This window comes from Oreochromis niloticus, linkage group LG23 (assembly GCF_001858045.2).
Source record: "Oreochromis niloticus isolate F11D_XX linkage group LG23, O_niloticus_UMD_NMBU, whole genome shotgun sequence".
In the NCBI taxonomy this organism is placed as follows: Eukaryota; Metazoa; Chordata; class Actinopteri; order Cichliformes; family Cichlidae; genus Oreochromis; species Oreochromis niloticus.
Window position 1 is genome coordinate 13,795,016 of NC_031986.2, and position 27,666 is coordinate 13,822,681.

At 38.2% G+C, this 27,666-nt stretch overlaps 1 protein-coding gene across 3 annotated transcripts; it reads left to right on the forward strand.

Annotated features, from left to right (window-relative positions):
* Positions 1 to 157: 157 nt before the first annotated feature.
* Positions 158 to 27,325, forward strand: LOC109199915 (uncharacterized). 3 transcript variants are annotated; one of them, XM_025903186.1, is made up of 5 exons: positions 17,523 to 18,225; positions 24,085 to 24,405; positions 24,592 to 24,706; positions 24,962 to 25,019; positions 26,094 to 27,325. In XM_025903186.1, exons 1-5 carry the CDS (start codon positions 18,132 to 18,134, stop codon positions 26,199 to 26,201), a joined length of 696 nt encoding a protein of 231 aa, XP_025758971.1. In that variant the 5' UTR covers positions 17,523 to 18,131; the 3' UTR covers positions 26,202 to 27,325. The 3 variants fall into 3 exon arrangements, 1 of the variants encoding a protein (XP_025758971.1); XR_002060178.2 differs by lacking the exons at positions 17,523 to 18,225; positions 24,085 to 24,405; positions 24,592 to 24,706; positions 24,962 to 25,019 and adding exons at positions 158 to 256; positions 6,393 to 6,713; positions 6,907 to 7,351; XR_003216430.1 differs by lacking the exons at positions 17,523 to 18,225; positions 24,085 to 24,405; positions 24,592 to 24,706; positions 24,962 to 25,019 and adding exons at positions 6,274 to 6,288; positions 6,393 to 6,713; positions 6,907 to 7,351.
* Positions 27,326 to 27,666: the final 341 nt, after the last annotated feature.

Below are 27,666 nucleotides of genomic sequence, written 5' to 3' on the forward strand. Positions count from 1 at the left end.
TACTTTTAGATTGTTTTAATATGAAAGCAGAAACAGGCATGTGTGGGCACTTCCGTTATAAAAGTGTTCTGACAATGACATAACACTGTAGGAGGTCTCTATTTAAGAGTTTATTACCAACTCTCAGTACAACATCGTCTGTACTGTCAGCAGCAGTTACACTGTTACTTTGACACCTGGACAAATATGGATGCACTGAAGCTGTACTTAATTCTTCTTATACCACTAACTGCATGTTCACAAGATTTGGGAGGAGGTAATGTAAAAACTGTTTCATAAAGTAACAATTATATTTTTAATGATACTCCAGCCTCTGGTTTAACTCACTCAGACTGTGTGTATTATTGTTACTGATTTCAGAAACTGTTGTGAAAACAATTGGGAAACAACCAGATGTCACTCAAATATGCACCAATGAAACACAGAACATGATCACACTGATAGTTTGTACGATCAGAACTCAGAGAAGTGGAGGAGGATATTGTAGTCTGCTGTATGAACATGCACGGGGCTTTGAACAGAAATGTGACTCCAGGTTCACACTGATGAAAGAAAATCAGACTGTGTTTCTCCACCTGATCAATTTAACATCAGAGGACAGTGGGAGCTACACCTGTCAGTGTACAACTCCTGGAAGAACAAATATTTTCCATCTTAATGTCACTGTGGAAGGTAAACAACAACTTTTTTTTCTTTTTTAAACCATAAATTATTTAGCAATATAAAATCTGTACTGATTTTACAAGGTGACCTTCAGGATTTGTTAACTTTACAAGCCAATAGTCATACATCACACTACTTCCATTTTTCCAACAATTGCTTTTCTCCTCATGAAGAACTAAGCAGCAGGTCTGGAACAGAAACAGTTCCTCTTACATGGATTTGTGTAACTGTGTTCATCATTGTGAACTTAGTTATCTTTGGATTTATTCACGGACAACTGCGCCACAGGTGAGAAACCACTGTCAGAGCTGTGTTTTATATGGTTCATAATTTACCCTTTAACACGCTTCATAACTTTAAAACATGTGATTCTCTTTGCTCTTTTCATTTTGGTTAATCCACTTTAGCTTAAGTTAATTTTGATGTAACGTCTTGCTCTACTGTTCTCATGTTTAAGTGAATTAAAGTCAATTAGTTGCCTGATAATAATTTATCAGACATATTGATCATGAAAAAGTCATACTAACATCATTTGTTATCCAAAGTTGCTGTTCAAGGTCAGAAACAGCTGGACTATCAGTGAATGAGACTCACGGCTCTTTGGTGAGTAACTTACTTGTAAAGACAAAGCAGCAGATTTAAAATTTTGTTTTATATCCAGTTCTATTTCAAAATGTTGGCTGAGGTTTTTTTTGTGAAGTTACTTTGATCCAACATACCTTGGGTCACCTTGAGTTTTTTTTTTTTTAAGTGTTTTTATCCAGCAGTGATGTTTTTCAGCCTTTTAATTTTATTTTACAGGATGAAAATGTCCAAATAAAATAAAAAGGGATTTTATTCAGCAGTAACATGTTTATAACATAATTAAGTCAGACTTAATATAATTATGCTGTATGAGTTTTAATTTTGTCTTCTTACAGGATGAAGATGTCCAAGATGATTCTTACACAAACCTTCAGCATCCAACAAATGATGTCTACCAAACTATCACCTCAGATCACCCTCAGCATGACATCACTACAAATTAAGAATATTAAGTGTCTGTTGTTGTGATTATTCAGCCAGAAGAACAGAAGCTGTCAGAAGCTGACAACGTTTAAACATTTTGAAACATGTAAAACTGCACATGTACACATGAGTAATATTGGTCTGATATAAATATTTTTGGATTATCATTATGACAAGACACCTCATTTACTCTGGACACATGTTTTATAATAACTGAGGTCATTCAGTCTTAACACTCCAACTCTGTGAAACAGGTTCACAGATGCGTCCTTTTGCAAATACAAACTAACTGTGTCAATATGAATCCTTGTGTTTTTGAAAGTTTATGAAAACTAACATTTCACCATCGTCCGCTCTTAATTCCAGACATGAGTTTGTTTCTAAACTAAAACTAAACAGTTAAAAACAGAGAAAAACTCTTCCTGGGTTTTTCTTCTGTATTCATGTGTTTACTCACTGTTTTAACATTTAAGGCATCCAAACATTTGAGAATTTGAGGTGTAAATTACTGAGGGGTGCAGGTCTTTTTTTCTACAAGTAGTTCTACATGATACTCACAGACACAGTTACTTCCTGATCAGTATGGTCATACAGAAACTCTGCTGTGCTGCTTCTGAATCTACTTCTGTTTAAGCTGTGAAGATAATATCTATATATTAAATTCTGAGTGTGTAAGTTTCAACAAACATGGCAGTTAAATGTGTGACACGCCCACTGAGATGAACAAATGAGTATGTTTAGTTTTTCTGTGTGATTCTGCTCAGTGTTTTACTTTTAAAGGGCCTTTAACTTAAAGCAGAAGTGATCATCCATATACTTCCTTTGCAGAAGCATCCTACCAGCATGAAACGCTGTGAGAGATAAAAGAGTTTTCTGTAACTCCTTGAGTTTGCTTAGTGATTTACTTTGAGAGAGTTTTAATATGAGAGCAGAAGCGGCCACGTGTTTATAGAAGCATTCTGACAAAGATGGACCTCTGTAAAGTTCTTTCTTTGAGGTTTATTAACAACTCTCAGTACAACATCGTCTGTACTGTCAGCAGCAGTTACTGTGACTTGGACACCTGGACAAATATTGATGCACTGAAGCTGTACTGTATTCTGCTTCTACCACTAACTGCATGCTCACAAGATTTAGGAGGAGGTAATGTAAAAACTGTTTTCATAATGTAACATTTATTTTTTAATGATACTCCAGCCTCTGGTTTTAATCTTTCAGACTGTTTGTATTATTGTTACTGATTTCAGAAACTATTGTGAAAACAATTGGGGAACAACCAGATTTCACTCAAATATGAAAGACAGAACATACTCACGCTGAGAGTTTGTAAGATCAGAACTCAGAGAAGTGAAGGAGGAAATTGTTTTCTGTCGTATGAATATGGACGGGGCTTTGTTCATTAATGTGACTCCAGGTTTATGCTGATGAAAGAAAATCAGACTGTGTTTCTCCACCTGATCAATTTAACATCAGAGGACAGTGGGAGCTACAGCTGTCAGTGTACAACTCTTGATGGAACAAAAATTCTGCATCTTAATGTCACTGTGGAATGTCACTTCTTCCCGCTCTATAAAAATGACATTGAATTGTTTACATGGTTGATTTATTGTCTTGCTTTTTCCTCGTTCATCAGTTTAAATAATAAATAACATGATGTCCAGGCTTATGTCAGTAGAAACTGTAAGCTGTGCTTTGAATACCTCAGATATGATAACGTAGTGTGTGATGTGTGTTGGAATTGCAGAACATGTTAGTAATATAATAAAATTATTATCACAATGTTTCTTTACATATTATTCAAATTCAAGTTTATTATTCTGATTTTTTAAAGTTTTAGATGCCAGAAGTTCAACAGAAATGTCTGTTTTGTGGCTCATTGAAGTCAGAGAGTTGATTTGATTCAGTGAACATGACAGCTCAGAGCACTTACTTACAGCTGATGCTAGGACACGTTTTCAGCATAATTAAGTCACACTTAATATAATTATGCTCTATGATTTTTTACGTTTATCTTCTTACTGGATGAAGATGTGCAAGATGACCCTGATGACCCTTACATGATCCTTCAGCATCCAACAAATGATCTCTACCAAACTATCACCTCAGATCACCCTCAGCATGACATCACTACAAATGAAACACATTAAGTGTCTGTTGTGATTATTCAGCCAGAAGAACAGAGGCTGTCAGCCTTGATAATCACATGTTTTATAATAACTGAGACCATTCAGTCTTAACACTCTAACCCTGAAACAGGTTCACAGATGTGTCCTTACATGCTCTGCAAAACACTGTTAAAACAGTACAAATAGAATAAACTGTGCCAATATGAATCCTTGTGTGGGATCAGTTTTATGATTTTATTAAAGTCACTTCCAGAATATTTTAAGCTTTTCAAGGCCAGACTTCAGACATGATTCTCACCATCACTGCAACAGAGCGATGAGTCTGGCTGTGCTTCCCATTGCACTTAAAATGTTGGTTAATAATGAATAATTAGAAGAAAAACGACAGTGCTGTGCAGTCACTTACACAGTATCAGTGCCGGATGTAGCTCCAATGACATCATCTACTGGTTTCTGAAGTCCTTTGTTGAAGCTAGAGATGAAGGTTTGTCTTCATCAATCACATTGATCGTATTTGATGGGGTGCTGTTGGTGTCTGACTGTGAAACTGCACACAGTCATTGGCTGATTCAATGAACTCACCAGGGAAATGTTTCCAGAGGTCAAGACAGAAAGAGTTTGCCTTAGACTTCAAGAAGGCTGGAAGTGTTTTTGTAGCCACAGCTATCACCATCTGGTGGCCGTCACATGGTTTAAGACACTTTTGCATGTCTTCATTTTTCTGACCCAGAAGCTACTTACATGTTTTACACTCTCCACTGTCACATACAGTTGGCTTCAGTCTGACTTTAACTGACTGAAAACTTTATTTGAACAAAGTTAACACACTTGCATTCTTTGTATGTTGAAATATGTATGAAAACATATAACATTTCATCAGCATCAGTTCTTAATGTGGGTCGAGGATCATCCTTAACGGACAGCCAATTGGATCCTCCGGCTCAGTGCTTGAGACATTTTTTGGGGTCTTCCACTTGACTTACTGCACCCCACCTCAGCAGTGATGGCACGCTGCGAGGGACCCTGCTTATGCGGTTCAACAACCCGACCACGTTCAAGAAAGGAAAGTTGTTTTGCCTTTGCCATCAGAACATCATGACAGTGTGACTACCTGACAGAAAATTACAATGAATCCCCATTTTTGCACAGATTTGGCCTTTTAAAGGCATGTGGTCCTAAACTTTTGAACAGCTGTAAAACAGCCTGTTTCGGTTTAAGCGTTGTTTTCAATAAATTGCATGCTAAAAAATGTTTTGTCTCACTCCCATTTCTTCTTCTTGCATGTTGAAGCTCTGCTTGGAACCTTGTTAAGATCCAACGATGCAAAATATGATTTTTTTTTTTTTTTTTTTTTTTTTTTTACAATTTTTCAAGTGGTGTTAAATTTTTGATTGGGACTGTATAAATATTTGTTTTCAGTTATTCACAGTGAGATAATGTCAAAATAAATGGAATAAGTGAAAAATTACTTGTTTGCTCCACATATTTCTGATAAATGGTGTTCTAAAACACCCATTCTTCACTATTTTTAACTTGCATATATTTAAATTTATATTTCAATAATGCTGACATATCTTCTTTTTCAGTGTGATGGTTAAAGCTCAGAAACATCTGCAGTATCTATAAATGAAGTTTATGTGAGTAATTTTCAAATCCAGAAATATGGATATATATTTCAGACCTTTATTGCATAACTTACATATTTTCACACACACACACACACACACACACACACACACACACACACACACACGGTGGGGTCATGTGTTTTGCATCACGTTGTTGAGTGCACAGTGCTCTAGCTCAGAGTTCATTCCTCTAAATATGTGAACACCACACAAACCAACCAGTCACTTTTAGCATTATGACTCATTCTATATGAATCTTGCCAGCCATACAAATGAACCATTTGAAACTCATGTGTGAATATTTTATGCTGAAGTGATACTCTGAACATGCCACTAAAGCTCATCTTCTCTTCTTTCTGAAGCTACTTGAAATTTGTCTTTATCACAAACAGTAAAAAGTTAGGGTCATATAAACAGCATTTATAAAATTGTCAGGCCCGTGGTAAAGAAAAGGTTGATACAAGTAAAGCACAGTTTGGTTTTACCGGCTGCCACATAAAGTGTGGCACTGTTTTTTATTTTATTTTTCTTTACCTTTTATTATTACACTCACTGATATGAAAATGAGCAAACAAGTATGCTTTATGTTTGTATGTTAGTCTGCTCAGCATTTCACTGTGTTTTAATATAAAGGAACAGGCAGTCATGTACAGGCACTTCCTTTACAGAAATATCCTCACCAGCATGTACCTCTGTGTGTGATACTAATTTAAGGTCTATATAACTCCTTTCAGTTTATCATCGTCTGTACGGTCAGCAGCAGTTACACTGTTACTTTGACACCTGGACAAATATGGATGCATTGAAACTGTTCTTTATTCTGCTTCTACCACTAACTGCATGTTCACAAGATTTAGGGGGAGGTAATGTAGAAATCTGTTTCATAATGTAACATTTATTTTTTAATGATACTCCAGCCTCTGGTTTAAATCATTGACACTGTACATATTATTGGTACTGATTGCAGAAACTGTTGTGAAAACAATTGGGAAGCAACCAGATGTCACTCAAATATGCACCAATGAAACACAGAGTATCATCACACTGATCGTTTGTAAGATCAGAACTCAGAGAAGCAGAGGAGGAAATTGTAGTCTGCTGTATGAATATGGACGGGGCTTTGAACACAAATGTGACTCCAGGTTCACGCTAATGAAAGAAAATCAGACTGTGTTTCTCCACCTGATCAATTTAACATCAGAGGACAGTGGGAGCTACAGCTGTCAGTGTACAAGTCCTGGAAGAACAAATATTCTCCATCTTAATGTCACTGTGGAAGGTAAACAAGGTAAACAACAACCTATTTTCTTCTTTTAACCATTAATTATTTAGCAATATAAAGTCTGTACTGATTTTTGAAGGTGACCTTCGGGATTTGTTAACTTTACAAGTCAATAGTAACACATCACACTTAACCTTTGTTCACTAGTAATACCAATATTCCTTTCATTTTTCTAACAACTCCTTTTTTCCTCATAAAGAACTAAGCAGCAGGTCTGGAACAGAAACAGTTCCTCTTACACTGATTTGTGTAACTGTGTTCATCATTGTGAACTTAGTTATCTTTGGATTTATTCACACACGACTGCGCCACAGGTGAGAAACCACTGTCACAGCTGTGTTTCATATGTTTCATGATTTACCTTTTAACACACTTCATAACTTTAAAACATGTGATTCTCTTTGCTCTTTTCATTTTGGTTAATCCACTTTAGCTTAAGTTCATTTTGATGTAACGTCTTCTTCAGCACGACCTTGCCCTACTGCTCTCATGTTTAAGTGAATTAAAGTCAATTAGCTGCCTGATAATAATTTATCAGACACATTGATCATAAAAAAGTCATGCTAACATCATTTCTTATCCAAAGTTGCTGTTCAAGGCCAGAAATATCTGGATTATCTGTGAATGAGACTCACGGCTCTTTGGTGAGTAACTTACTTGTAAAGACAAAGCAGCAGGTTAAAAGTTTGTTTTATGTCCAGTTCTATTTCAAAATGTTGGCTGAGGGTTTTTTTGTGAAGTTACTTTGATTCAACATACCTTGGGTCACCTTGAGTTTTTTATCAGACTTTTAATTGTAGCTTACAGGATGAAAATGTGCAAAATGACCCTTACACAAGCCTTCAGCATCCAACAAATTATCTCTACCAAACTGTCCCCTCAGATCACCAAAAACACAATGCAACTACAAATTAAGCACAATAAGTGTCTGTTGTTGTGATTAGATTTGGCCTTTATAATCAAACTCTTTAATCTATGTAAATGTTAACAGTTATATATAATATATTTATATATAATATAACTGTTTAAAACTGTAGGTGGCACATGAGTATTAGTCGTCTAAAAGAAATTCTTTTGGATGATCATTACCTGCCTTTACTTCCACTGTTTTGTTGTAACTGAGGCCATTCAGTCATGACACTCCAGCTCTTTGAAACAGGTTCACAGATTTAGACGTGTATACTCTGGAAAAATAGCTAACAGTATACAAATGCAATAAACTGTGTTAAATATGACTCCTTGTGTAGCATTTTTAATGCACATTTGTCATGGTCCGGAGTCTGTGACTCTGTGTTTAAGTTTATTATTATTCTGTGGTTTTGGTTATCTTGGGTTTTTGTACTCTCCTGTTTCACGTTTCATGTTCCTATGTCTGTGTCCCTCAGGCTGTGTCCCAATTCAGGGTATGCACGCTTGAAGTACGCACACTACGCGTACTACGTACGGTGCGTACTACAAGTACGGGAAGTGCGGAAGTGAGAGGCTTGTGAAATGGGACGGTCTAGCCTTCGTCGCGCTGTTCAGGTTGCCTAGCAACCATGATACTAACCGCGAGAAATGTTTCATACAGCATTGGCTGTGTCCAAATTCATGGGCTGCATCCTCCTGAGGCCGCATTTGTAAACCGATTATGTCACAGCGACGCGCCGAAGGCTGTCCAAATTCGTAGGCCGTTTCTCAATTCTCAAGTACGCGAGTATGTACTCGCGTTCTCGGTGAGTACGTACTCGCCGAGAACGCGAGCACGGACTCGCGATTTGTACAATTGGAACACCTGCGTACGTGATGATGTCACAGGTCCGGAGTTTTTACTGCCGTCCCCTCTTAATTTAACTGTGAGTAACATGTTATGAAGCTTAACTTTAATCACAGCCAAACCGGTTTACTCAGGAACAAATAAAACACTGAAATAAACCAAACATTAACATTTAGAAGTGATCTAAGTGACTTATATATCATTGTTAACCTCAGTAGTGAAACCTCTATTAATAAAAATAGTGTACATGTACATACGTGTACATACCTTAATAAAAACAAGCAGGTGAGATGTTAGAACGCTTTTATTTCTATTTTAGTGGACACTCAATACTATAGACAGCTGCTGGAGTTTCTTTAACCTGAGTAGTGAGAAGACCGCGAGCGGGGGGCGGGGGGGTTGAAAACGATGTGCCGGGAGTCCGCTGTTGAGTTTTGGACGAAATGCATTCTGGGATATTTAGCTGTACCAAGTCCACACCGATGCATGCTCGATAAAACGGGCGGAGCGAGAACACATCCGGGACTTTTTCGCGTTCTCGGCTTGATGCGTACTTCGAATTGGAACAGTACTTGGTCTCCGACTGATGACGTATCACGAGTACACGAGAACGCAAGTACGCACAAGTACGCATATTGATAAACGCCCGTAGACTCCTCCGAATGCAGCCGACAAATGCGTCCTCCTTTTCCCTGAATTTGAAGGATGGGTCGGGTGTGTCCTTCGTGGCCCACCATATCCCAGAATTCATAGCGCGGCCCAGCCAAACTCCAGTTTCCGGCAATGGCGGCCGCTACTAAGTTTTAAAATTACTTTTATTAATCTTTCTGGGTCACGAAATAAACTTTTAACATATTTTCAGGCGAGAATGTAGCTGTGTAAACTTCAAATATCTGCTCGGTTTATCAAGGTATCGCATATTTGCAAAAGTGCTTCGACGTTTTCGGAGACGTCTGTTACCCACCAGCTCGATAGCTAGCCGAGAGCTCGACGGTCACTGAAGCCGCCAAGAACAGCACAACTCCCGGCACATCATTTTCAGATCACCGCGGACTTTCGCTACTCAGGTTAAACGTAATATATAAGTCACTTAGACAACCGAAAAATGATATTGTTTCGCTTTTTTCAGTGTTTTATTTGTTCGTGAGTAAATCGGTTTGGCTGAGATTAAAGTTATTAGATTAGATTAGATAAAATAAAACTTTATTAATCCCCTGGGTGGGTTCCTCCTTGGTTTTCACACAGCTTAATAAACGTCAAACAGAAAACCGATTAAACAGAAGTGTGAGACGGTCGAGAATTTACGCCAGTGTCCTGTTATATTTTAGATAGCAAGGAGCAGACGGCCGAGTTCATTAAACTCCACCGAGACTGCGGTGACGTTAATCTGAAGGCTAGACCGTCCAATTTCACAGCCGTTTACTTCCGGCCTACCCGACCTTCTGAGGACCCGGCCCACGTAGACCGCGACGGCCAGGTCCTCAGGAGGATGCAGCCCATGAATTTGGACACAGCTATTGTGTGACAGAAATGAAGGAGAAAGAATGTTTTGTTGTTCATTCATTTTTGTCATGACATCACTTTGATTAGTTGAGACCACAGGACTGTAAAACATGATAGTTGGGCTTCATTTCTGTACTGAACAGTCATTTCAAGATTAGTTAGTAAATAATAATTAGCTAATGTTGTTCATGAGACTAAAGTCATCTCACTGTGGTAATGTTAATATAATATGGACAATATTATATGTATTGTCAGATTATATATATATATATGAGCTTGAACTCTGGGTCAAAGATGCAAGTAGCAGTTATTTATATTTCCTATCACCTTAAATCTTCACTCAAAGACAAGTATCTGTGACAGTGTATATACAGATGTATTATATATAAGAGACAAACATTGTTCTTTCAATATGTTGGCATTACTAAATTTGGCTCAATGCTTACATATATGTGTAAAAAGAAAATGTACGAGCTGTGATAACTGTGTCTGATAGAATGAAGAGTAGACTGATATATTAAATATCCCTTTATTGGGTGAGAAAATCAGACCATGTCATAACTGCTTTAAGTCATACAGAATAGATATCAGAGCCTTAAACAGGCCGACTTCTGCTAAATGGGTCAAACTGGGCAGAAAGTATACAAACACATAACATCCTTATAGAATATGATGTAACACTATAGATCAACTTAGCTCAGAATATATAAAGCATATAAACAATTACAGCAATATGATGCAACAAACACAGCAGTACTACTAATCCAAAATACTCAAAGCTTCATAGAACTGAAACAAACATTTATTTTTAGCTCCATTCTGCTGCTGATACATACTTTAGGTTTCTGAATATTAAACTTGTTGCTGCCTTTCATAGTGTGTAACTTGAAGGCCCTGAGTACTTTCTCCCACACTGAAAACACTGGAATGATAACATTATTTGAACATTACCTAATAAGACTGATTCAGGACAGACAATTAGTTATTTTAAACTTTCCTAGCAGTCCTTCAAACAGGGAACAGTCTGTCTATTCTCTCCATCTGTCAGCTGCTGCTGGCTCTTCCTCCTCCTCTTCCTCACACACTGCTGAGTTTGTCCTGGTGGATCATCAGGGGTGCAAAGCCTCACAGATGATGTGCAGCAGTGGGTCCCTCAGTCTGTCCTCACTCTGGACACTTGCAGTTGTCACACATGGAAATCAAATGTGTGATAAGCTGCAGGATTCAAACACAAGTGTAACTTATAAATACATGTTCATACTTTTATTACACAATCAGAGAGAAAGAAACAGAGAGAGAGTGCAGGACAGACAGACAGGTGACAGTCTCAGGTGTACACACTGCTACAAAACAGCACAAGAGAAGGAGGATTTAGTGTTTGTGTTATTACGAGTGCTAAACAAGAAGAGTTCCCAGATGGTACAGTGGACACATGTGTGACTCCTGTGATTAAAGCATCTTTCTTTCAGCTTAACGAGTGAACCGTCAGCTCGTTCAAACACACGTTAAAGTCCATTTGGCTCGACACCACCGAACAGAGGCAGCAATATAACATAGCTAACATTAACAGTGCAGTGAATCCTGCTTGTGCCGTGATATTCAGGACTGCAAACCGAGCAGCATCACTGACTTTCAGCTTGTTGTGTTTGTGGATATATGACTGACTTTAATTATCCACAAAATCATCACATTCTCTTTAAGATTAAGGTCAACTATTGTATTATTATATTTTAAAGGCTTTAAAACCAAGTAAACGCTGAAAGTACAAACATCGCTAATGGCAAATAACTTTGCCGACATATGGCCAACAGTAATGTTTTAATGTTCTTCATTATTAAACATTTGCACATAAATAAGTGACATCATATTCAGTACTTACGTTTAACAGTTTACTCTTCGGCCGCTACGCTTCTGCCGTCTGCGGCAAAATTATCCACAGTGACTGCCGCGCTATGAATTGTGGGATATGTTGGGCCACGAAGTCTACATCGCCACAGCCTTAAAATTCAGGGAAATGAAGGCCGCATTTCAGGGCCGCATTTCGAGCAGCCTTTGAATTGGGACAGCCTTCGGCGCGCCGCTGTGACGTAATCGGCCTTAAAATGCAGCCTTTAAGGCTGCAGACCCTGAATTGGGATACAGCCATAGTGTGTGTTCTCTCGTCCTCGTTGCTGGTTCGTCTGTGTTATTCCCCTCTGTCATTCTGTGTATTTTCATCCGTCTTCCTGTGCATTCTCCCCATGTTGTTCTCCCTGCAAGGTACCCTCATTCATGTTCAGGTTTTGTTGTTTAAGCTTTAGTTTTCACAGTTTAGAGTGTTTTCAGTTCTGTTTCTCGCCACCCTTTCTTTTGTGTTGTACATCACTGTCACAATAAAGCTCGCTCACCTCAGAAGCCACCTGCATTTTGGGTCCTTTAATAATTCACACGGCTTGCCCCGGCAACCCGTGACAACATTCCTTTTACTGTCATTGTGTTTAGTCACTAACAGATGTTCCTGATTTCGAAGTGTCACAATCAGAATTTTCTTATTCTAACAATAATTGTAATCTCCATCTAGATACACAGAGATATCAGTCTGGCTGTCTTAGTTGTGGCTTAAAAAGTGTTGGTGATGAATGAAAAATTACATCAAAATTTTAAATGTTTTTCTTTTGTATTTAAGTGTTTGTACTGTTCGACTTTGAGACTAACAAGAAACAACAGCTTACACTTGCATTTCTATTACAGACATTTAAGCATTTCTGCTTTCAAAATGGTCTACCACACACTGCCAGTGGCAATAACTTTCTCACTCATATGACAGTGTGGAAAATCTGATCTAAAAAGTTTATTCTGTTATCTGGTTTTCAGTAGGAGAAAGGTAAGGATTTCCTTACCTGGATAATTGAGCATACACCAAGACATCTGCTCTTTGTCTTGCTTCTGCTTCTACTTTATTATAGTACATATTTATAATCATAATTACTTAAAAAAGCAACCTATCCATGTGTTTTAAAGATGAATGCTTAGCATTTTATTCCCGTGATATTAAATTTAAATATATATGTGATAAATTTAGAAGAGTGTGCATATATTGGTAGCATATATATGTGCCACCTCAGTGTCGCTGTCTGTCAAAGTACACCAAGAATGTCAACTCAGGGGGCAGGACACAGGGACAAAGTTAAACAAGGTTGATTTTCAAAGTTTAAGACAGAATGAAGCCTTAAAAAATATTTTTGTTTTTTTCCTTTCATGACCTTTTATTTTCTCCCATATTTTCTCTCGTATGTCCTGCAATAGCGTTACGAAATGCTTCAGTTTCAACATGAACATAATTTTTTCCTCTCTTATTTCTTCCTCTTCCTTGGCACATTATGTGCAGTCTCTGTGTCACACAGTGGAAATTTGTATTTATCTTTTATATTGGTTTTATTCTGATTTTTATTGTTTACTTGCGAGTGCAGTTTTTATTTGCATGATTTTATTCTGTTTGTATTGCATGTTTTTAGTGTGTTGTTTCACTGTTTTAATCCACTGTGGATTGGCTGGGCGTGGGACAAATTAACTGATGGTGATCACCTGCTGAGGCATGGGTGTGTCCTGAGGTGGCCTATCAGCTGTTTGAAGGACCTATTAGAAGGAAGCTAGCGGCGCACTGAAAGGAGAGAGGCTCCAGGTATGAAGAGGAATGCATGAAGGCCAGGTGGACAAGAGGCCTGATCGTGGGGGGTGCGACGCCTCATCCGGAGACCGATCAGTCAGAGTGACGTGCCGACCCTGTCCTGACAGTAGGAGGCAGCGCGTGGGATTGACAGCAGGGCACCTCTGCCTGCATTTGTGAGTAGTGTCTCCTCTGTTGTTCACGGGGTGCAGCTGTGTTGGGAGAGGGTCTCCATGGCTGTAAGGCAGGGCAGCTTCTGGGACGATGGTTATGGCCCCTATTTGTTTATTTACACGGTGATGATGCGAGGGGAGCCGCGATGGCATCGAGCGATAGACTCTAGTGAAGAATGGAAGCTGGGCTGGGATGTGATGGGCCCAGTGAAGGAACGAGAGGGGGATAGTTGCTCCTCCTCTTCTGCCTGGGACGAGGCTGGCATGAACCCCGCTCTGGAGAAGGAATTTCTGGCCTCCTTGTAAACCCATAACAAACATTCATCCTGGGTTGGGGGACAGTTACATCGTGGGACTGGGTGGGATTTTAGTGCATGCAGAAAATTGTATTTTTACAAGTTTTAGAATAACTTTATCTAATCTTGGTGAAACTTTATCATGTTGAGAACTTTGTATTGTATACTTCTTTTTTCTTAATATTTGTTTTTTTTTTATTCCTGCTGTCCACCTTGGGGAATAAACTGTTTCTGATCAGCCCTGCTTCATCTTTGTGTCCTGGGTTTCTGACTCACTCGCTCCTACCTTGTATCTACAGAACGATCCTCTAGTATGACATTCTGGTGCAACAGCTTTAGTGTGTTTGTGTGTTCCATACAAACACACTGTGAAAACACTTTATTACCCTATTTGTCTCAAACACCATCCAGCACCACAACGTGTTTTAATGTGAACTCTTTCCTTTTCAGTGTGTTTTCTGTGTCTTACCATTTTGAACAGAGGTGAGGAATTAAAACTGAAATCATGCTTTTTATACACAAATTTGAGCCGACTCACTGGACTCCTCTGATTCTTTTGCTAAAAAATCAAGTTGTTTCATCAACTTGATTTTTAACTTTAATTAGGAATTCATTAGTGGACAGATATTTTAACTTCCAAAAAAGAACTTGAATTCAGCTTCCTTTTTAGTGGACGGGCTTACTAACTCCTGCTTTCAACGTCAAGCAGAGAGATGGCATGTTATAATGCATTACAATTTATAGAAGAGGAAATAAGAGCCTTTTCAGTTGAAGTCATGCACACACAGACACATGCACGTCAGCTAAAGGTTTGATTTGTTCAACTGTTTACCCTGTTGATTTTTATAATTAATATAACATACTAAAAGTGCATTAAACTGTAGCAAAGGGTAAAAGAGTTTTTACATTTCTGTAACCCTTTTATTTTACCAAAATGCACAAGTTATTATTAAAAATTGATAATTCAATCTCCCTCCCAACCCCAAACGGTGAGTGAGTCCTTTCCATCGATCCAGATGAAATCCTCTGGACACAAATAAGTACCTTCAAAATGAATGAATGAGTTTCATAGGCCACAGCTGGTTCAGCCGTTCATGTGGCTTTGCTGCGTGGCCATCTGTTTCTCCCTTTTTAACTAAACGATAGTCATTATAACCAATGACACATCACCATAAACGTAGGACCTTGGTCAGGAGCAAGTGGCGTTGATAAGAATTTCTGACCAACAGTCCAATGCTTGTGTCGCATTTCTCCCGTCAATGTTAATAGCACTCTAGTTTTCACACAAACTAGACTGTAAACCGCTTTGGAAGGTGAAGCGAGATCGATCAACTGCAGACCAGACAACAAACGACGGAGGCACCAGACAAGTGCAATCAAACGATGAGTTTATTAACACCGGAGAGGAACCATCAGCATATGTCTTCCTCTGACAAAAATACATTGAATACTGGTTTTATAGCATAGAAAATTAACACCCACACATACACGTCAATACAGGTCAAAAATACATTGTGTACAGTCATTGTTTACAGACAAGGGTACATCTTGTACATCTCTAATAACTATAAACAGACATCTAACTTCTCTTTTCTATAACACTTGCCTTTTAAGGTAATAAACGTCAAGCTTCAGGGTCTCTGAGAGCTAATAATGGACCCTCGTCATTAATCACTAAGTAGACTAAATTGGCGCAGGTCTCAAAAAGAAGCAGAAGTCACTTGGGCCTTCGCTCAGGCCTGCTACTAGATTAATATGTGTATTGTAAGCATGCATGCAATTAACCTGCTATGTTCTCATCTTCCCTCAACATGTATCACCTGGACACTCTCACCAGTGAAGCTTAAAACCCTCTTGGATGGAACATCAACTCTAAACAAGCACAGATATGCAATGTGTATAGAATGAACTCAACCTGTGAATAGAAAGGTCACTGTGATGACAAACATATTCAATGCAATATGAACCCTGTAAGAAATATTACTGAGAAAATAATACTGTAAAACATGTTCTTAATGCATTCATCATAAGGCAGATTATATGGTAGCAATAAAAGAATCTCTGAATCCTAACAAAGGTAAGAAATCTCATAACCAGAATGGAGCAAAACTGACTAGATCTGTGAAAAATCATGGAAATATTACAAAGTGGTGAGCAGAGATGGGCAGTAACGCGTAATCCAATTACTTTTTTCAAGAAACGAGTAAAGTAAGGGAGTACTATTGCAAAAAGGTAATTAGATTACTTTTACTTTCCCGTAAGCACGCTGCGTTACTGTGTTATTAAACCCTGATTTTGTTTGCGAGAGTGTCTCATGACAATGGCGTAAGCGAGTGCGACATTCGTGGCAACAGCTGTGTGCAGATCAACAATGGATAATATATTGAGTGGGGGAGAGAGTATGAGCGTGCAGCGTTTAAAGCCTGGAAGTACTGACCTTACTTTGAGTTTGATTCCGTAATCAAACTCAAAGTGGGAAGAAAACTGGGGAAGAAAACTTCGTGGGAAGAAAACTTCTTTTTACAGCGAAAAAACCCCATAAACTTCTGAGCAAACACAGAGTACGCTGCCACGGGAATGTGAAATTCACAGAGAAACTCCAGGATCCTTCCACTGACATGACCGCTGCGGCTCACCTGCACCAGGGCAAACCTCCGCCTGCCCCACTCCTGCATTACAGGTGAAAATAGAGCAACAGGACCGCTAGTCTTTGATTTTATTTATTTTCTGCTGTGTTTTACTTGCATCTATTTGAAAGACTGAGTGTAAACACAAAAAACTATTTTATTTTATGTGCTGGAATGTGCAGAAAATAGGTTTAAAATGTTAAAAAGGTTTAAATGTTAAACAAATTTCTTCCAGTAATTAGTTACTGATTACTTTTTTCAAGTAACTTGACCAACACTGGTGTTGAGGATGATCTCTTTACTACAGCTCTGGTTTGCAGTGATCTGGACAAAGTGTTCTGTACCCCCAGGAACTTGGTGTTGATAACAAGTTGAGGATTATCTCCTTTCTTTTGTTGACATTCAGTTCCAAGTTGCCTGTGTTGCACCTGCCCACCAGTTGGTTCCCCTCACCTCTGTAGACCAATAGTGTCAATGTTCTTGATGAGTTCTTGCTGATTGTTGCACCCACTTCGGATGTTATCAGCCCATACAATGGTGAAGCATGCACATAAGCACCTACCTCTGTGAGATATAATACTTTGAGGTTTATGTAACTCTCTTTGGTACATCATTCTCAGCAGCAGTTGCACTGTTACTTGGACACCTTGACAAGCATGGATACATTGAACCTGTGCTTTACTCTCCTTCTACTACTAACTGCTTGTTTTCAACATAAATTAAGTAAACTATATCTTTTAATTATGTTGTTCCACTCTCTGGCTTAAATTATTCAGGTTTACAGAGTCTTTTATGAACCAAGATGGCGGCACGCACAGACGCAGCAGCTTACAGCAGCTCTCCCTATTTGTGCCTTCTTGTATGTTTATTGTGCTTATTGTACATTGTACGTGCGTCTACCTGCACAACTGGACGTTACAGTCGTCTGGAGTTATCGGACATCGGTTTCCAAACGAAGATGACCATCTCCATCGCACACTCAACATTCCGGACAGGATAGCGAGACCAGCGGGATCTCCGTGGATTGTTGTCGGATCAAACAGGCGATGCAGATGGCAAAGAGAGAAGAAGCAAAAGCGAGGCTGCAGGGCTGGACTACTGGCTAGGCTAAGGAAGCAGCCACTCAGACCTCCACTGCCGAGCCTCTACCTTACAAACGACAGATCCATGGTACACAAGAGGGACGATTTGGATATACAGCTGGCTGGAAATCATTATGTTCAGGACTGCTGGGTGCTTATCATTACCGAGACTTGGCTATGTACACAAATCCCGGATGCCACGGTGCAGCTAGAGGCCGCATGCTACACAGATGGGACAGGAACAGTGACTCCGGGAAGAACAGAGGAGGGGGGCTCTGCATCTAAATGCACAAAGGTTGGTGTAACAACAGCACTGTTGTGGACACTGCTCTCCTGACCTCATGACGGTGAGGTGCAGACCTTTTTGCACAGCAAACACAGCTCTCTCTCTGCTGCTAAATGCCATCACTTCTCACCAGCGCACCCACCCTAATGGTAAGTCTTAGTTCAAACTGTAGGATCAAGGACATTCCTTTGTTTCTATTGCCCTCCCCAGCCTGTTGACTGGTGGGGGAGGCTGTAGTGTTTTATTATAGGGACGTCCTATGTGAAGGTTCTGTTTTCTTGTTTAGTAAACTTCCTGCCTTTATGACCCTTTTGGTGAGCAGGAGGTCAAACAAACGCACCCCCAAACACAAACTCGCATGCATACACATACACACATACACACACGTGCTTACACATGCACACACATACACACATAGTACCTTATCTTTTAGGACCATAGGGGGGTTTTACAATGGGTGGTGCTTGTGTGTACGGTAACTGTTTTCAATAAAAGGCGGCAAGCGGAGGCCTAAGTCGGGGTCATTCTGCGGTTGGATTCAGAGTGCTTTTCTGAGACACCGACCGGGGCCTCCCTTGCGCAAGTAAAATCGATCGATCGCTGATTGTCTTGCTTCCTTGTAGTTAACGGGAATAAGTGTCTAAACCAGCGGGGCCTATGGAAGCACAGACCCAACAATGTGTGTTGCAACATCAAGCACGCTTACAGAGCCGTACCCTTCCCCCACCTGGGCCAGTCAGACCACCTCTCTCTGCTCCTCACACCAGCATACACGCCCCTTAGCCGGCAAACAAAGCCCATAAAGAGGACCATCACCACCTGCAATGCATTGTGGGAGCGCAGCACCGTACTGGCCGTACTTACCATGAGAACATGTGGAGGCTCTGTTAGATGGATAACATAGTGCACATGTGTCAAAGTCAAGGCCCGCGGGCCACATCCGTCTTGGCGTACATTTATATCTGGCACGCAAGATCATTTTATATAGATGTACTATTATTGTTATGCATGCCCCAGCGATATGAGGTGCTAATAATATACAAACTACAGATCCCATAATGCAGCGCTGCAGCCTCCTTGCTGAACGCTAGGCTAACTGGGAACATTCCCGCATCAATCTAGCCGCTCACAGTGATGGAGAGAAGTTGATTCTGAAAGCAGAGCCTTTCAGCGCCAGTGGGTGACTGAATATATGTTTACAGACATTGCTGGTAAACCCGTGTGTCTTATTAGTGGAGCTAATGTGGCTGTAATTAAGGAATTTAATTTAAGACAGCACTACGAGACAAAACGTCAGGATAAGCTGAAAAACCTAAATGCAGAGCAGAAACTACAGAAAGTAGAAGAGCTAAAGAAGAATCTGACATTTCAGCAGACTTTTTTCACCACAAAGTGAAGCTGTTGTTAAAGCAAGCTTTATTGTAGCAGAGGAGATAGCCAAATCAGCCCGGTACCACTCTGAAGAGCTGCATGATGAAGCTGTGCAACCTCTTGTGTCCAGACAAAACGCAGATTTTGGCAAATGTGAGCCTGAGGAGAAATACGATTGCTGATTGGGTTTGTGAGATGGCCACTGATTTAAGAACACAGTTGTGTGAAAGAAGCAAAAACTTTATTGCATACTCTCTTGCTGTGGATGATAGTACAGACATGATGGACATTGCACAGCTGGCCATCTTCATCCGTGGAGAGGAAATATTGAACATTAAATCGATGCAGGGGACAACGACCAGTGTTGGTCAAGTTACTTGAAAAAAGTAATCAGTAACTAATTACTGATTACTTCCCCAAAAAAGTAATCCCGTTACTTTACTGATTGCTTATTTTCAAAAGTAATTAATTACTTAGTTACTTAGTTACTTTTTAAAAACATGATTTACAACCTGAATAGGTGATAAAGCGATAGATCTTTCAGCCCAATTCTACTTTTTCTGCATAATTCATCATACAAAATGTAATCAAATGGAAATGTCTCTTTTTAAAACTTGTTTTATTAGTTTTAATCTTTTAACTTTATGCATCAAGCAAAAATTAAATTATATGCAACATTCTCTGACTGGAAGAAATTTGTTTAACATTTAAACCTATTTTCTGCACATTCCAGCACATAAAATAAAAAATTTTTTTGTGTTTACACTCACTCTTTCAAATAGATGCAAGTAAAACACAGCAGAAAATAAATAAAATCAAAGACTAGCGGTCCTGTTGCTCTATTTTCACCTGTAAAGCAGGGCTGGGGTAGGCGGAGGTTTGCCCTGGTGCAGGTGTGCCGCAGCGGTCAGTTGAAGACTCCGCGAGTTTCTCTGTGAATTTCCCATTACAGTCGTAGCGCACTCGGTGCTTGCTTGGAAGTTTAGGGGGTTTTTTTCGCTGTAAAAAGAAGTTTTCTTCCCACGCACAACGGACGCTAATGTTTTTTTCACTTTTTATGGAATCAAACTCAAAGTAAGGTCAGTACTTCCACGCTTTAAACGCTGCACACTCATACTCGATACTCGATATATTATCCATTGTTGATCTGCAGACAGCTGTTGTCACAAACGTCGCACTCGCTTACGTCACTATCATGAGACATTCTCGCAAAAAAGTCACGGTTTTAGTAACGCAGTAACGCAGCGCTCCTACGGGAAAGTAACGGTAATCTAATTACCGTTTTTGCAATGGTAATCCCTTACATTACTCGTTACTTGAAAAAAGTAATCGGATTACAGTAACGTGTTACAAGTAACGCGTTACTGCCCATCTCTGACAACGACAGGAAAAGACATTTTTTAAAACGTATGTCAAAGTGTAACCGACATGAAACTGCCCTGGGACAAACTTGTTGGACTTACAACAGATGGAGCGCCGGTGTTGTGCGGTGAAAAAAGCGTACTAGTCAGCAGGATGCAAGTAAAGATGCAGGAGATGCAGAACTGTACCGGTGAGTTAACAGCATATCACTGCATCATACACCAGGAAAGGCTGTGTGGTAAAGTCCTAAAAATAGAGCATGTAATGGTCACCGTAATGCAAACCGTAAATTTTATCTGAGCTAAAGGTTTAAATCACCGTCAATTTCAGTCTTCTATGTGGGAAATAGATTCAGAGTTTGCCGACATTCCATATCATACAGAGGTCCGTTGGCTGAGTTGGGATAAAAATTCTCAATAGAGTTTTTGAGCTCAGCAAGGAAATTTGTCAGTTCATGGACATGGCATGTATGATGCGGTGAAGGCATTTCAAGTGAAGCTGTCACAAATGCACCAGTGCAACTTGCCGACACTGAATGGCTCGCACAGTTTATTAGTTCCATTCCTGAGGCAATGCCCCAGCTCCGTCTACATGCGGCTCCAACCTTGTGTTTGCTTTCATTTATTTTTTCTGGGGTTTTTGGCAGCATGTTCATATTTCTAACTTGCATAATTTTGACAGGATATATTTTTATGAAGAGCAAAATATTTAAAGTTAAAGTTTATTTTTTTTAAGTTTATTTAATGTGGAATAATATTCCTGTCTGTTATTCATATTTATGTTTAAAAAACATTGTTTTAGTGTGTTCAATAAATGTTTATCTTGTTTGGCCCACGACCTAAAGTGTGCCTTGAGTTTTGGCCCCCTGTGCAATTGAGTTTGACACCCCTGCTTTAAAGGGAGCAATCAGAAGAAGAAGAAGAAGACACTATGACATGATTAAAGGTTATTTGCCACTCTGTTAAATTAACATTTAAGTGTTTATTTGGTTGTATGATGCATGTACTGTATGCTATAATGTCTTCCCTTTTCTTTATATATAGTTTAAATAGCAGGACATCCTCACTTATACATGAAACTGCACCTGTTTAAATTTAACTGCACCTGTTTTTAAGGAGGACATAGATTTAGCTTATTTGCGTATTAAAATCTGTATCTGTATAATTATTATATTTGTGGCTACATTAAGAGTTTAATTTCAATAGAAACTGTAAATTGTATGATAGATGTAATTTATGATTTGTGTTAACTGCAGATGATGTAATATGAGATTAAACTATTATCACAATGTTTCCTTATATACTGTATAGATTCAAGTTTATTTTTCTGAGGGGAAAAAGATCTTTTAAATATTTTAGAGGCTAGGGGTTCAGCAGAAATGTTTCCATTTATCTGGTTGGCTCAGTTGTTGGAATCAGTAACTGGAGTTATTCTAGGATTTATGTACACAATGAAAAGTCACAGGTTATCCCAAGTGGGTGCTCTAGGTCAGAAACATCTGGAATATCTCTGCATGAGACAGCACTCTGACAGTAACTTACCTGTAAAAAAAAAAAAAAAAATCCAGCTGGGAATATAATTATAATATCAAAATGTATCAATATAATTATGTAGAATGACTTTTTATTGTGAGAGATAACCTTTACACTATCCTTCAGCAGGCAACATATAGTAGGCAACATTAGCTACAAAACTATCATCTCAATTCAACATCAACACGGCACTAAGACAGACTGAGCAAGCAGAACAGCAGAATTCTCTGCCTGCATAATCAGGAAATGAATCAGAATTCTAAAACCTATGAAAACAACCTTCAGGGCAACATAGCTATGAAAAGCAAGGGCTTTGAAACTTCCATATGGGTTTTAGAGATTTTCAAATTCAATAGAATTTTACAATGTTTTGTGCAGTTTGATGATGGTGTATAGATTGTTCATCATATTATGTTGCTATTCTGACCGGAACTCATCGTTGCACTTGCTCATGGCTTCATGTGGTTTTAAAAGCCTAATTTCCTGCATAGTTTTGATGCATGTCTCAAACTGTTGCATGATTATTTGTGGTTTAAGTAGTCACAGGATGTGGTGTCTGAGAGGGCACAAGTCTTCCAACCAATATGACACTGTGTGCTTTACTTCTGATGGTAATGTCCATATTTCTTGGTGCAGTAGTTTGCACATATTTCTTCTAAGTGAAAGATTATAGGTTTGATCCCAGGAGGAGACAGAAATCCCTTTGATGCCACGTCGAAAAAGGGCCAATGTGGCAGTTTGGCAGTAAAAAGTCTGCCAAATCAAACACACAAAGCTTAAATAAGAGAAAAGCAGAAAATAGCTTTTATTTATAAAGTTGAGGAATGAATATTTTCTGTTTTTCTAGGAAAATGAAAGACGTGCTTCATTTTCAAACAATTAACTGAAATATAAGGCTTATTTACATTGTATTTCATATTAAAAGTAACTGACTTATGACAGAGACTCTTGTTAGTTCAGCAAACTCGAATATGAAACACCGACTATCACACTGATAATCTGAACGTCACCACAGAGGAGCAGAGGAGGAGTGTAAATGCTGTAACATTATGTGACCTGCTTCTTTACGAACACAACTCCAGGCAGGAGCCAAAAAACATGGGAAGCAGGTCAGCTAACATAAATATGAAATATACAGCATGTAGGTGTGCTGATTTATATAAATAGTACAATAGCTTGTGTTAATTTAAATGAGTTGTAGTTTTGAATCACTGATAACAACAATCACCAACATCATTGATTTTCTGCTTTTCAGTCCTTTGCTTTTGTAAAGTAAATTATAAGTTGGACTAAAAGCAAAAAATAACTTCGGTTTAAAAGTTATTGTGTTTTCTTTTTTTGGATATGACACCACTCAGTGTTTCACTTTTAGAGTGTCTTAATATGAAAGCAGAAGCAGTGATGTAGGTGCACTTCCTTTTGAGAAGTGTTCGCACAAGACCTACGCAAGACATACGAGAGCTAATACTTTGAGGTTTATGAAGGACGCTGTTTGTCCTCCTTTCTTCAGTGCATCATCTTCTGCACTATCAGCAGCACTTACACTGCAAATTGGACACATTGGTGAGAATGGATGCATTAAAATTTTACTTTACTCTGCTTCTACCACTAACTGCATGCTCACAAGATTTGGGAGGAGGTAATGTAAAAACTGTTTTCATAATGTAACATTTATTTTTTAATAATACTCCAGCCTCTGGTTTAAATCATTGATACTGTGCGTATTATTGTTACTGATTTCAGATGCTGTTGTGAAAACAATTGGGAAGCAACCAGATGTCACTCAAATATGCACCAATGGAGCACAGACTATCATCACACTGATAGTTTGTACGATCAGAACTCAGAGAAGCAGAGGAGAAAATTGTAGTCTGCTGTATGAATATGCACGAGGCTTTGAGAACAAATGTGACTCCAGGTTCACACTGATGAAAGAAAATCAGACTGTGTTTCTCCACCTGATCAATTTAACATCACAGGACAGTGGGAGCTACACCTGTCAGTGTACAACTATTGATGGAACAAAAATTCTCCATCTTAATGTCACTGTGGATGGTAAACAAGGTAAACAATACTGTTCTTCTTTAACCATAAATATTTAGCAATATAAAGTCTGTACTGATTTTACAAGGTGACCTTCAGGATTTGTTAACTTTGAGGCCAATAGTCATACATCACACTTAACCTTTGTTCAGTAGTAATGCAAATACTACGTCCATGTTTCTAACAACTGCTTTTCTCTTCATAAAGAACTAAGCAGCAGGTCTGGAACAGAAACAGTTCCTCTTACACTGATTTGTGTAACTGTGTTCATCATTGTGAGTTTAGTTATCTTTGGATTTATTCACGCACGACTGCGCCAGAGGTGAGAAACCACTGTCAGAGCTGTGTTTCATATGTTTCATGATTTACCCTTTAACACGCTTCATAACTTTAAAATGTGATTCTCTTTGCTCTTTTCATTTTGGTTAATCCACTTTAGCTTAAGTTAATTTTGATGTGAAGTGTTGCTCTACTGCTCTCATGTTTAAGTGAATTAAAGTCAATTAGCTGCCTGCTAATAATTTATCAGACATATTGATCATGAAAAAGTCATGCTAACATCATTTGTTATCCAAAGTTGCTGTTCAAGGTCAGAAATATCTGGACTATCAGTGAATGAGAATCACGGGTCTTTGGTGAGTAACTCACTTGTAAAGCAGCAGGTTTAAAGTTTTTTTTTATATCCAGTTCTATTTCAAAATGTTGGCTGAAGCTTTTTTTGTGAAGTTACGTTGAGTTTTTTTTTTTTTAAGTGTTTTTATCCAGCAGTGACATTTTTCAGCCTTTTCATTTTATTTTACAGGATGAAAATGTCCAAATAAAATAAAAAGTGATTTTATTCAGCAGTAACATGTTTGCAACATAATTGATTGATTGATTGATTTTTATTGATTAGCATACAGAATACAAAATAAAGATTACCAAAAAGCAAAAAAAATCATGAGACAAGGCTAATCAAAGGGTATTGGCTGAAGCATTTGCTTATTATGCCAACCCTTTTAACAAAAAATCTTTTGCATGCAGCTCCTGTACACAGGGCTCGAAGCAAAGAATAAAAGAAAGCAAAGCAAAAACAAACAAACAAACAAACAAATTTTTTTTTCCATCTTAGATAATTACATCAAAGCAAAACAATCAAGAGTTTCAGAATTATTATTTTTGCTCTTTTCATTCTTGATTAATATATTTTTCTAATACTCTATTTTTAAACATGTTTTTAAACAAGGAAAATGAACTACACCTTTTCAAATCATTGTCATAACTATTCCACAGGTTAACTCCTCTAACAGAAACACATCTTTGCTTTATGTTTGTCCTTATCTTGTTTGTTTTAAAGACATCTGTTCCCCTTAAGTCATATTGACTCTCTCTGACTTTAAACAGCTTCTGAATACTGCGGCAAAGCAAGTTATTTTGTGCTTTATACATTATCTGTGCCATTTTATATTCGACTAAATCATAAAATTTCAGGGTATTCAGATTAATAAACAAAATGTTAGTTGGTTCTATATAGTTTGATTGATTTATAATTCTTATAGCTCTTTTTTGTAACTTGAAAATAGGAAGAGTATTTGTTTTATATGCATTACCCCATATCTCCAGACAATAAGTCATATATGGAAGCAACAGAGAACAATAAAGTGTGTATAATGATTAAGTCAGACTTAATATAATTATGCTGTATGAGTTTTAATTTTGTCTTCTTACAGGATGAAGATGTCCAAGATGATTCTTACACAAACCTTCAGCATCCAACAAATGATGTCTACCAAACTATCACCTCAGATCACCCTCAGCATCACATCACTACAAATTAAGAATATTAAGTGTCTGTTGTTGTGATTATTCAGCCAGAAGAACAGAAGCTGTCAGAAGCTGACAACGTTTAAACATTTTGAAACATGTAAAACTGCACATGTACACATGAGTAATATTGGTCTGATATAAATATTTTTGGATTATCATTATGACAAGACACCTCATTTACTCTGGACACATGTTTTATAATAACTGAGGTCATTCAGTCTTAACACTCCAACTCTGTGAAACAGGTTCACAGATGCGTCCTTTTGCAAATACAAACTAACTGTGTCAATATGAATCCTTGTGTTTTTGAAAGTTTATGAAAACTAACATTTCACCATCGTCCGCTCTTAATTCCAGACATGAGTTTGTTTCTAAACTAAAACTAAACAGTTAAAGACAGAGAAAAACTCTTCCTGGGTTTTTCTTCTGTATTCATGTGTTTACTCACTATTTTAACCTTTAAGGCATACAAACATATGAGAATTTGAGGTGTAAATTACTGAGGGGTGCAGGTCTTTTTTTCTATAAGTAGTTCTACATGATACTCACAGACACAGTTACTTCCTGATCAGTATGGTCATACAGAAACTCTGCTGTGCTGCTTCTGAATCTACTTCTGTTTAAGCTGTGAAGATAATATCTATATATTAAATTTTGAGTTAGTAAATTTCAACAAACATGGCAGTTAAATGTGTGACACGCCCACTGAGATGAAAATGAGTATGTTTAGTTTTTGTGTGTGATTCTGCTCAGTGTTTTACTTTTAAAGGGCCTTTAACTTAAAGCAGAAGTGATCATCCATATACTTCCTTTGCAGAAGCATCCTACCAGCATGAAACGCTGTGAGAGATATAAGAGTTTTATGTAACTCCTTGAGTTTGCTTAGTGATTTACTTTGAGAGAGTTTTAATATGAGAGCAGAAGCGGCCACGTGTTTATAGAAGCATTCTGACAAAGATGGACCTCTGTAAAAGTTCTTTCTTTGAGGTTTATTAACAACTCTCAGTACAACATCGTCTGTACTGTCAGCAGCAGTTACTGTGACTTGGACACCTGGACAAATATTGATGCACTGAAGCTGTACTGTATTCTGCTTCTACCACTAACTGCATGCTCACAAGATTTAGGAGGAGGTAATGTAAATTTTTGTTCCATCAAGAGTGTTTAACTCTTGATGGAACAAAAATTCTGCATCTTAATGTCACTTCTTCCCACTCTATTAAAATGACATTGAACTGTTTACATGATTGATTTGTTGTCTTGCTTTTTCCTCGTTCATCAGTTTAAATAATAAACAACATGATGTCCAGGCTTATACTGGCGATTACACCTGATTTCACTTTGTTTTTCATATAAACGACTGTTTTAACTGTTTAATGTCAGTAGAAACTGTAAACTGTGCTTTGAATACCTCAGATATGATAACGTAATGTGTGATGTGTGTTGGAATTACAGAACATGTTAGTAATATAATAA